The sequence below is a fragment of the Dendropsophus ebraccatus genome, chromosome 9 (genome assembly GCF_027789765.1).
Source record: "Dendropsophus ebraccatus isolate aDenEbr1 chromosome 9, aDenEbr1.pat, whole genome shotgun sequence".
Lineage (NCBI taxonomy): Eukaryota > Metazoa > Chordata > Amphibia > Anura > Hylidae > Dendropsophus > Dendropsophus ebraccatus.
Window position 1 is genome coordinate 89,126,023 of NC_091462.1, and position 12,543 is coordinate 89,138,565.

Genomic DNA, 12,543 nt, shown 5'->3' on the forward strand with positions numbered 1-12,543 from the left:
TATTATCCTCCTCTGTGGTGATTACTTTATCCAATTAAGAATCATCTGCAAAAATGGAGATTCTACTCTGTAGCCCCCCTACAAGGTCATTAATAAACATATTAAAAAAGAAGTGGACCCAATATTGACCCCTGTGGTGCCCCGCTAGTAACTAAAATCCAATCAGAATATGTTCCATCAATGACCACCCTATGCTTTCTATCACTCCAGGTACTTACCCATTTACATACATTTTCCCCTAGTCCCAGCATCCTCATTTTATAGACCAACCTTTTATGCGGCACAGTATCCAATGCCTTTAAAAAAAAGGCCAGATACACAACATCCACTCCCCCAGGTCCAGTCTATAACTGACCTCCTCCTAGAAGCCGATCAGATTAGTCTGACAGGACCAACCCCTCAAAAAACCATGCTGGGGCTGCAGTAGAAGATTATTTTCATTCAGATATCATATTCAGATTCAAGATATCTCTTACAAAACCCTCAAATACTTTACTTACTATAGATGTTAGACTTACGGGGCTATGCGCCAGTCATGTGGAAAAATTCCTGTCATTATAGAATCTTTTAATATTAGGAGTAAGGGTCTGTCTAACACAGTACTTAATTCCTGCAAAACTCTAGGATGTGTAGTTCAGTGTTGGACTATCACCCACCATGACACAGAAGTCATATGATCTTCCTCTATAGCAGGTATGCCGCTAATGATGTTTCACAATTGTTTCTCTGTCAGGTGGATTGCTTGGCCTGTGTATACTCATTTATACCATGAACACAAAACCATGCTCCTTCTTGAGCATCCTCCGTAGGCTTATACAGGCACAGTGGAGGATACCAAGGGAGGAGCATGGTCATATTCCCCTTTATGCTTCATATTCAGGGCAGGGTTTCTGTTACGGCCAGTTTACACTGAGAAATCAGCGCTGAATTTCAGCGACGATTCCTCATTGAAAATTCCGCCTGAAAATATATTGCAGAGCCAAATTCCATTGAGTTCAATGGAATTTGCGCTCTGCAGTTCACACAGCGGAATTTCCGCACAGAATTTTCTATGGCGGATCTGCTTTCCACCAGAAGAATTGACATGTCAATTCTTCTGGCAAATTCCGTTGGCAGAATCCCATTGAAATGAATAGAGCAATGAGTTTCTGCTGTGAAAATGTTCAGCACTGAATCATTGGGGATCCCGCGCGGAATGCTCACTAAATCCGCGCTGAATTTGAAAAAAAGAATGAAAAGTGAATTTGCACAGAATTCCGCCAGAGGTGATTCCGAGGGGAACACTTTCCTCGCAAATTCCGCAAGAACACTTTCTGCCTGGAACACTTCCCTCGCTAATTCATTGCTAATTCCTTAGTGCGAACTGATCCTTATTGTGAAAACTGGGCACAGCAGGAGGAAGTCTAAATAAGTCTATGGCACATCATTATAAATACAACATTATTTATAAATGAATAATAAAGTGGCCAACTCCTTTAAGTAATAGTTTTTATTGTGCTGATTCTGATGATGAATAGGACAGTGTGGGAAGATTCAGTCAGCTGCTGGATGGGCAGAACACTCCAAGCCCACAGTCTTTTTACAGTTCTCATCACTTATATCCACACTATTGAGTAGATCAACAATAAATGTATCACTAAGGTTCTCCTCATCACAGCTAAATAGGTTAGGTATTATGGAAGGTGGGTGTTTGCTACTGTTCGCGGAACCCATTAGTCTTACACAAAGGGGAAGAAACTCTTAGTATGTGGCCTAGTCTGTGTTGCTAGTGTTGTCACTGGTATAGAAATAGTATAAATGAATTCATAAATACACAATAGTGGCTGGTGAGCTGTACTCACGAGTATCATGTTATTCTGCATTTACATGGAGCGATTATCGTTCGAATTTTTGCAATAACGATCACATTTGAGCGATAATCGTACCGTGTAAACACAGCAAACGATCAAGCGACGAGGGAGAAATCGTTCATATTGATCTTTCAACATGTTCTCAATTCGTCGTTGGTCAATCGCTAAAAAATCGCAGATCGCTTCATATATACAGTCTGTCAAGGATTCACCCTATGTGAAAGATCTTAAAAACGATCGCAATAACGATTTTTCTTACCAATGTTCTAACGATTTATCTAACGATTTATTCGTCTAAACACTGATCGTTATAAAACCAAATTGTTGCTTCAAAATCGGTAAACTATCGATTTGGCAAATTATCGCTTTGTGTAAACGCAGCATTAGTCCATTCATTTAGCCATCTAATATATGGACAAATCACTTTCTATATTCACTTTTAACCCCTTTTTGGTCTATATTAAAGCTCTTTTGACATGTCTGTTGTAGTAAATACTTGTATATTACCTAAATTTTGATTTCTTAGAGGACATTTATTAAGATTGGCGTACTTGAATGCGATCTTAAATATAGCCCCACGCCCAGTTACCCCACCAAACCCGCACGCCCTATAAAATATAAGTGCAAGCCTGTGAACATGCCAAGCTTATACCATGTTCTCACCTTAGGTAGTAGGGTCCAGCGATACATATTCCCCCAAAAGGATTAGGTCTTCTCATTGTACCCCAAACTCCCACGATTGTAGCCTGTAGTTTCAGCGTCCTACTGAATGCTATTGAGAACAGTCTACAAGAAGATCCTTTAAGTGTGGTCTTCCATGAAAGGTGAATGGCTGCCAAAATAGCTAATTTTGCCCATTGTAGCTGACCAAAAATATACACAGTCATTGGTGATGGTGTCTCCTGTATACTCATATAGCCTGATCAGCAGATTATAGTCAATCGTTCCCCACTTTGTAATACTAACTTTTATATATGACCACTTTAAGAAGTTATTTGGGCCTGTGGGGTCCATCTTTTTTTTTATACCTGACAAAAGTAGAGTTCAGAGGTAAGTGTGTCCTTTATATTATGTAGTCATGAAGATTGTAAGACCTCATGGGCAGTGTCCTCTTCTCTTCAGCCATGTCATTTACTTTTTACAGACGATTTACAGTATATGTTTACCCTTTACTATTATATATGCAGCACTCTGAAATAAAAAAAAAAAAGTTACAAATAAATAATAATAATAATGATAATAAGATGTATTTCCTATTCTGAATCTATGCGATTCAAGAGATGTCATATGTTTCATTTAGCGCTTTAAGGGTAACTGCAGATTTGTCAAGCCTGTCCACATAATAAAGAGCGAGTGCTTTTTATAGGCTATCAATAAAGAAGAAGAGTTACTTGAATGGGAGAAAAGTCAATTTCCTTTGTTGCAAGAGACAATGATAAACAAGGTGCCTTTCGAACAACTCTGGGCAACCGCGTATAATTTCCACTGTAAATCCGAGGACTGGATGAATGGTGAGTCCATTACCTTCATAATGTACATTGCTCTCAGGGCTCCTCTGTGCAACCTATATGATACATTTATACAAGAGTAAAATGCCATTCCTGAACCATTATTGATCCGGGACAATGTATGACATGCATCTCATTGTAATCGTAATCGACATTCTCATTACTTTTAAAGGAGTACTCCAGCCCTTTAAATTTATTAATATATTGCTGCTGGTATTTAGACATTACTTCACCATGCTACCACAGGGTTCTCCCCGGACGTTCCCGGTTCTCCCCAGCCAATCACTGACCACAGCACTGTCTTGCTTCAGGAGTGTTCGTCAGGAGTCTTTTTCGATATATGGCTACAATATATAAAAAAAAATTAAAGGGCCAGAGTACCCCTTTAATTTCAAAAAGTTTTTTTTAGAGACTGTGCAGTAGTAGGAAGGCGAAAATTTTTGGTAATTTTTTGCATTTGAGCTTTGTTGTTATATTTCTGTGGCCCATGAAGGAGATTTCTTCATACGTCAGCTACTTTGCTTCTGCTCTACATGCAAGATCTGCATCTTAAATTTAACTGGAGAAATGGCTGGTAATTTGCATCCAGCAAAATGTTATAGCTGTCATTTTATGGCCATTAAATTACATACAATTCTGCTTGTTTTTTTTTTCTTAATTTTTTCATGCTTTTGGGGCTCTTTTCACCAATCTCGTTTGCTGTAGCAAAAATGGATGAAAAACTTCTGAAGAAAATGGTTATTTATTTGTTACATTTTAACAAATAGCTGATAAACATGATAAACTATTTTTTTTTTTTTTGAAACAGAAAATATGGCCCAAAAAGTCAAAGCGCCAGGACCCCTTAGACACTAATGCATCAAATTGTTGTTTACTGATACAAAGGTGCAAGTCCCCTGCATACCCACACCTCTAAAATACAACAGGGAGTCTAGGACATACCAACCAACTTTTGCTGGGAGGAAAACGGGACATTCACAGCAATATGCCAGGCCCCCATAGCCACATCACCTATTACCATTACATTAGAAGCAAATATTATCACCTCATCTTCACCACATAGTGACTCATACCCCCATCCTGTGCAGGAGCCCCCCAAAAGTACAGGTCCCTCTGTGTAGCAGCCCCAACAAAGTATAGCACCCACATAGTATAGCCCTTCCCTGTGTAGCCCCCACATAGTATAGCCCTCCCTGTGTAGCCCCCACATAGTATAGCCCTCCCCTGAGTAGCCCCCACATAGTATAGCCCCCTCTGTGTAGGTCCCACCTAGTATAGCCCCCCTTTGTAGCCCCTACTTAGTATAGCCCACTTTGTAGCTCCAACATAGTATAGCCCCCCTTTTCAACTTAGCCCCCACATAGTATAGCTCCCCTTTGTAGCCCCCCCAGTGTAGCCCCAACATTGTATAGCCCCCTTCCTCCGTGTAGTACCTTCCATGTGAAAAGTAAAAAACCCAAAAGGATACTTACTTCTCACATTGCCCCCGTAGTCTCCTCCTAGAGCTCCTATTTCCAAGTACAGAGAGTTGTGGTGCAGGCATCCTGCATCGGAAGTTGCAGGACATGACATCACAGGACATGACATCACACCTGGGTCAAACAGGAGAGGGGTGTGCCGACGCCAAGGGGCTAGAACAGTGAACATGAACAGGATGCCTGTACCACAGATCTCTGCATTTCAGTGTCCGGGGGGGAGGACTGCAATCAGACCCGGCCTGTCGGTGTCACTGTTAGCGCTCATGAGGAGTGCTTACAGTGTAAGGGACAGTGTCAGCAGCTGCTGGGGGGACAGCTGGACACATGAGGGCCGTCCTAGGATGGCGCTATGTCACCCCAAAATTGGGACTGTCCTGCCGGATCCAACGCGGTTGGAGCAGTATGGTCTAGGAGCTTACCGCGTCCTGGTATTATTGAGCTTAAAATATGTATAAAAAGCTGCAAAAATCTGATTAAACCCAAAGAATAATTGTGCACTAGATGAACCTGTTGGACTTCTTGCCTATTAATAGGACTATATAGTATATTCTATTAAGCACATATAATCCTTACCGTTGTTTGTTTCCTTACTTCTAATGAAACATTTGCATTATAATTACCTAACAGCATGGATTCATTGAATGAGAATGACTCATACATCATTTCTATGGTCGGCGTGTTCTTAGATGCAGATACATACAGTCTGGCAGCTCCAGTGTTCTCTATGTGCTAGCACTGAAGATTAGTTAGAGCACATTGCTTCTTTGGAGAACACATGTGAATAATACATTTTTTTATTTTCTAAAGCACCAAGTGAAGTTTACAGCCATAATGTATTATATCTGAGGTTCTGTCCAATATATTTTAATATTATCCGAGATGCACTAACAGGCTCATCTCATTTTCCTGGAACATTGACCATACATTCACTGAGAGGGGCTTCAGTCAATGCATCTCTGGTTGCTTTTCTCTCATCTATACTGTAGATTCCATTTTCATGTTAACCCTGTATGTCAGTGTAGTGAGTACTAAAGATTTTCTCTGTCCATGTCAGAAACTGCCCAGAGCAGTAACAAATCCCATAGAAAACCTCTCCTGCTCTGGACAGTTCCTGACACAGAGAAAACTGTGTCAGACTGAAAAGAAAACATTTCCTGCAGGATATTCAGCAGCTGATAAGTATGGGAAGACTTGCAATTTTTAAATAGAAGTTAATTACAAATCTATATAACTTGCTGAAACCAGATGATTTGAAAGAAAAAGGTTTTTGCTGGATAACCCCTTTAATGTCAGCAATTCCCAGACCCCCACCACTGTTGTTCTACTGAACCAAGTTTTGTAAAGAGGAGAAATCCAGTCTTTCCTTTATGACCTGTTCTCTGATTATAGTCTGTTCCTGCGTTTGGCTTCAAATCTTTGGCAGATAATCTGTCGTCAGATCTGTTGGTGGAATAGGGCCTTTAGATCATGATACTACCCTAGTCCTAATATAGTTTATGGCACCCAATTGAATAAATTGCTAACCTTACATGGTTACAGTATAATGAACGTAAGCGTACCTGTCATTTCTATTGTTTTAAAAGTCTTTTATTAGATTAACCCTTCAGAGAGGTAACAAGGCAATTTTACTTCTCTCATTGCTGTTATTAAGTGCTGGAGGATTAATTACACAGTACATCACTATATAAGGGGCATGTGAGGGGTAGAAGGGATCACTTTTCCATTGGCTATGCAAGTAGTGAAAGAAAGCTCTGCATTACAACCAGTGAAGGGTTAAACTAAGCACTGAATTGTTCCTGCTGCTCCTCAGAAGCTAACAGGAGTGTGGAGGGGCAGCACTGTGGACATACACTTGTAGATACAATGACATTTACTCAAGAGACAGTTGCCCTATGCTTTATGGGTGGTGACAGATGAGAGAGAATCCTTAAATTACCTTTCAGGAACAGTGTGGATCATCTTCAATAGACATGTGATGTGAGCCCCCGGTGATGTTGTGTTGAAGGAATGGCCGGTCACTTGCTAGATGGTGAAGTGTGACTCCACTCCGGTGGTGGTTAGCCGAGATACCGCCGGACCTTGAGGTGTTACTTTGTGACGCCAGTGTCAGTTGGGCACACAGGTGTGATGGCACGCCTTCTTTTATTTTACAAGGCCGGTTGTACCTTCTTCCCCTGTGGTCAGTGTCCTGCCGGGTTGCTACGGGGTCCCTTGGGAAAGCGTAATCCCAGATGGCCAGAGAGGTGTAGTGACCCTCCCAGACTATCGGATCTGCCACCCTCAGAAAGGGGAAATTTCCCAAGGTTGCGGTGTGTGCTGTGTTGGGGATGAGCGGAATGCTGAGGGTTCCCTGCTGACAACCGCACTGCAAGATAGAGTTCCTAGGCTTATTGCAACTTTGCTCTATCCGGACCAGTTCCTAGCTTACTGCTGTCTGTGGATACTGTCCTGCTCTGTGATACGCCTAGTCCACGGTGTGGGTTGAGGTTGTCTCTGACTTGTTCTCTCTCAGTAGGGGTTCAGCACTGCATACTGTTGTGTAATGTTACTGAGAAGAAAACTGTCAGGCATGACCTGTCTGGCAATACAGAGAACTCTGTGCACTCAGAGTCATGTGATGGTAGCCAGGATATTTGTCATGCACGAGGTATCATGCCACTTCCCTCTCCAACTTCTGTATAGGGTTTTCATTAGTTTTGATGGCTAACAGTCACCTATTAGGGTAACCATTGTCCTTCAGCATCTTAGTAGAGACCCGGCATCCGTATGGGAATCCATGAGTGGCTGACATGAGCCCGGGCATATCACTGATAATACACTGAATGTACACTGTTACTGTCCTAAATTGACATTTGTTACACCCAGATAAGATTTCTTGGTGTAATTGCTGGTTGGGAGCTATGCCCTTTGCACCACTGCTATATTGACAATATATGATAGGTCAATCATTTTGGTGTTAATTTCATGATTGAGATAGCTGTGGTATGACCCTGTTTGCTAGCCATTGTGCTTATGTGTGATCTCCTGATGATCCCAAATAGGGAGGGGTCCCTCTGCTATATTCCTTGCCATACAAGCAAAGTGTACTTTATGTGTTGTGATTGTATTGTAGTGCTAATCTTGTATGTTGTATCACTTGATTGGAGATTGTTATGGACCTATTTTTCTGATTTAAGTTTTTAATGCATATCTAATAAATTAGTAAGTTTTAATTACATGCTACAGTGATAGTGTAACCATTGTCCTTATTCCTTACATATGGGCATTACAGAGGGCAATTCTCAGCTCTAAACCCCAACTGTGTTAGCCAGAGCAGTGAGCTGCTGAAAACAGTGACTTCTGCTCTGGAGGACTTGGCACAGCTGTGTAATACATGGTCACCCCTTCATTTAAGTGGGCGTTTCTTCAGTAGAGGTTGGGAGAACAACTTTCGTTTGAATGGCCATTGTTTAACGCTACCTATGGCCAGAATTAATTATCATGTTTATTAAATTCAGTCATAGGTAGCGTTAAACAGCAACCATTCACGCATAACGGCCATTGTTTGTACATTGTGTGAGCATATCCTCAAAGAACCTTTTGTACATTTTGATGAAATAAAGCAGCAATTTGATAAATCTTGGGTGGGTAGACAACTAAAAGCCTTAGAAGTAGCATACACAAAGCTCTGGTTGACTGAACCTACAGGCAGGCTGAGCCCTTGCAGGATTTACCAAATACAGGATTTCCGGATGAGAAGAAATATAAATCCCTTTAAGAATCTACAATTTATAAAAATACATCTACTACTAGAAGCAGTGACTCTTTCTCTAGTAAGATGTCAGGTCATAGTCACATAGTTAATAAGGTTAAGAAAAGACAAGAGTCCATCAAGTTTAACCCACAGTAAAACCCTACTGTGTTGATCCAGAGGAAGACAAAAACCCTTATGAGGTTAATGCCAGTTGCCCCATTACAGGTCGATAAAATGAAAATTAGAAAATGAAATTCTCAACCTGTATCATGATGATGGTTATCCTAAATAGTAACTTTTTAACGTGGAGTTTCTCCTGTATACAGGGGCTTTCTTGGATTTGAATGCAGAAGAGATCACAGAGGATGTGGGGAACATGTGGAGAACTTTGTACAAGCTGGCTAAGAGTTTTACAGACATGCCAGGACCTAGGAGAGTGGCCGAAAATGTGAAGTTCAAAATTGACAAGTTCAAAGTGCACCTTCCCATCATTTCTGTCATCTGTAACCACGGGATGAAGCCCCGCCATTGGCAACAGGTCATCATTTCATACATTGAATTTTCTCATAAATATTTAAGATAATGATGATGGGAATATATTTCTATAATACGGTATTGTGCTGAGTAGAGCTTGGTTTGCCCACACAGACTCCATGTGCCTCCTATATACAAGCTGTTCATATGGCTTGTGCTTTAGGCCTTGATATCAATGGGGTATTCCTGCTGTTTCCATCAGTTGTATATACTGAGTGGGGCACTAGGGCACACGCTTCACCCTGCTCCATTCCGGCTCCTTTTCAGCTTCAGTCTTGTGGCTGTCCAGTCCTCTGGGGGTCATCCAGTATTTTTTTAAGCATCCATTAGATTGATGATTCTTGCTGTAGGCTGGGATACCCTTTGGCATGATAGAAAACTTCCATTAGTTTGGCACTGGTTTGGGCACACTACTGATAATTCAGAATTATTCAGAGGTATTCATGCAGAGGTAAGAATACAGCAGCATTATGGTATTTGGCTAGCCTTGTGTCATAAGCGTTTTATATGAATTTTTAATTTTTTTAAATTGTTTTCAGATCAGTGAAGTCGTAGGATTTGATATAACTCCAGAGCCTAATACGTCGCTTATTAACATGCTGGAATATGGACTTTCCAAATACATAGACAAGTAAGAATGTTCCTTTGCCTTCACATTACTTTGGGGACATGTTGTTCTTTGTGTATGTGTCCTCTTGAGTAACATAGAATGTCATAGGCAGTCTTTGCAACCAAAGGTTGAGCAGTTGTGCAAATACATCCCATTATTTGCAGTCTATCGTCATACTTCTGCTGGTAGTTATTGGAAACAGTCAACACATTTGTCGCCAAATCCCTAACAGCTTAGCTGAATTCAATCATCTTATCACACAGCTATCTTTCCTATCAAATGAATAAGTGTGCAACTCATTGAAGTATGTGAATCACCAGCTATTTGCACAGCAAGGAATGCTGGGAGATTTCAGCTCTGGAGCCTGCAGCTGTGGCCTGTAATGCAGGCTGTAACTCAGGATCAGTACGGGATAAGTCATGCAACTCAATAGAGAAGGGAAATGTTTCCAAGCAAAAAAAATGTTTGTGAATGTTTCCCTTGTCCTAAGAGCCAATCTCTTTTTGAGCAAAACAACATATGGAACAGTGCTGATGACATCAAGTAGGCATTACCTCCTCCATTCCAAATTTTAAGCAATATACAGCAGCAACTTGTGGTCCTACACTATGCCTTGTACTTCTATAATATCTAGGACCCTCATTACATTGCAAACAGTAGGACCGCCGCTCTCATCGCCACCCGCCGCCGCTCCGGTGCCCCCCCCCCCACCGCTCCACTGAAGAGCGGAACCGGGGATGGCTGAAGACCTGCTGCGCGAAGCAGGTAACGTATGAGCGTGGGCCGGCGGGGGCGATCGGGGCGGCGACGACGACGGCGGGGGGGGTGGCGACCAGAGCGGCGGCGGCGGGTGGAGATCAGAGCGGCGGGGGTAGCGATCGGAGCGGCGGGGGGGGGTACCGGAGCGGCAGGTGGTGATCAGAGCGGCGGCGGCGATGAGAGCGGCAGAGGTGGCGATCGAGTTGGCGCAGGGGGCTGCGGATGAGCGGGGGGCCGGGCGGCGGGCGGCCAGACTATCGCGCGACAACTGTTTACACAGAACGATCTGCGAATTTTTTGCGAAGGACGAACCACGATTTGATGACATGTTGAAAGATCAAAACGGACGATTGCTCGTTCGTCGTTTGATAGCTCGCTGCGTTTACACGTACGATTATCGTTCGATTTCGATCGTTATCGCGCAAATTCGCCCGATAATCGTTACGTGTAAACGCAGCATAAGTCTGATCCATGGAGGCTGCACTTCACAACTCACAAGACTTAGTGAATCTGCTGCTCACGTCTCGGTGTGACATACCATTGGACACCTTCAGAGGCCTTGTGAGGTCCATGTCTTGAAGGGTCCAAGCTTTTTTGAAAGTATTGGGGGCGGCTATACACTGTTAGGGACCTATTCCACGGGCCGAGGAGGGCCCGATCAAAGATGTAAACGAGAGCCGATCTGCTAGATCGGCGCTCAATTACTGGGCCTATTTCACGGCCCGACAATCGTTAGCGAAGGCTGCAGGGACATCGTTACCGATGTCCTTGCCGCCCTTGCAGCATACATTACCTCTAGCAGGGCTTCTCCTCCGATCCGTCTTCCTCTCCAGGTCCCACGGTGCAGCATTAACTCCGGAGTGGCCTGACTGAGCTGTCAGACCGCTCAGCCAATCACTGGCCGCACCGAAGCTGATGCTGTGCCGCGAGACCCGGGGAGGAAGACGGAGCGGAGGAGAAGCCCTGCTAGAGGTAATGTATGCTGCTTCTCAGATCGTCGGCACCGCTATTCCACGGAGCGATGCGTGGTGGGTGACCAATGATATTAGGTTTGGGCCTAAATAAACGATCAGCCGATGACACGATCATCGGCTGATCGTTTTCTCTATTCCACCAAGCGATAATCGGCCGAATCGTCTGATTATCGCTCGGTGGAATAGAGAAATCGATCAGCCAATGATCGTGTCATTGGCTGATCGTTCATTTAGGCCCAAACCTAAAATCATCGGTCACCCACCGTGCATCTCTCCGTGGAATAGGCCCCTCAGGCAGGTGGTTTTAATAAAATTAATGCTAAGTATTTTTTGGAAGTTAGCTGTACAAAACGGAAAACTAAAATACAATATTTGCACAATACTGGGGGGATTGTAGGCTCAGAAGCTCCTGGATATGTACAGATATTTGTCTCTCCATTGCAAACGTAGCCATTTTGTATGAAGTATACATATGCAGCCCAACAGTAATCCAAGGGCCACAAGTTGCAGATCTTGCTATATATTTTCTGATAATTCCTGACATTTACTCTTGTTCACACTTTGATTCGTGGAGTATGTTACAGAGCTATTATCCCTCTTCCTCTCTGTAATCACAAGAACTGTGGGAATGTGATTTCTGATTAGTTAATGTGTGCCCCCTCCCCCTTCTCGCTTCTCACAGCCATTACTCTCCTCTAGGGAATTTTTTTTCTACAATGCAAATTTTAATTTCACAAAAGAAAAGTAAACAACATATGTTATACAGGGAAGAATGACAGAACCGAGGGCTTCTCCTACTGTGCTCAAAATTGGCTTCTTACATTCATACAATGAATATATGCTTCTGATTTGGCTATGAGATTAGGAATCCCCCTTCAATAACTCACTTTAAATTCAATGTATTCCTATGGATTATATATGTTAAGGAAAAACTTTGCACAGTTCACTTCTGACTTGTTTTAAATGTGCAGAAAGCTTTCCATAAAATGCCAGCAGAAGCCCCATAAAGCTATAACATGCATAAATGCACTCCAGGGAATAAAAGAAAGTGAAGATTTGACTGGAAAGAGTCCCAGACTTTTCACATGCCAAATGTT

The 12,543-nt window shown here is 42.6% G+C and overlaps 1 protein-coding gene across 2 annotated transcripts in view; it reads left to right on the forward strand.

Moving 5' to 3' along the window:
- The window catches only part of DNAH3 (dynein axonemal heavy chain 3), a 257,207-nt gene that overhangs the window by 109,528 nt on the left and 135,136 nt on the right, over positions 1–12,543 (forward strand). For both annotated transcript variants that reach the window (XM_069983790.1, XM_069983791.1), the window contains exons 17-19: positions 3,217–3,361; positions 8,896–9,107; positions 9,643–9,734. In XM_069983790.1, coding sequence (XP_069839891.1) covers positions 3,217–3,361; positions 8,896–9,107; positions 9,643–9,734 — 449 coding nt within the window. The remainder of the gene's footprint in view (positions 1–3,216; positions 3,362–8,895; positions 9,108–9,642; positions 9,735–12,543) is intronic.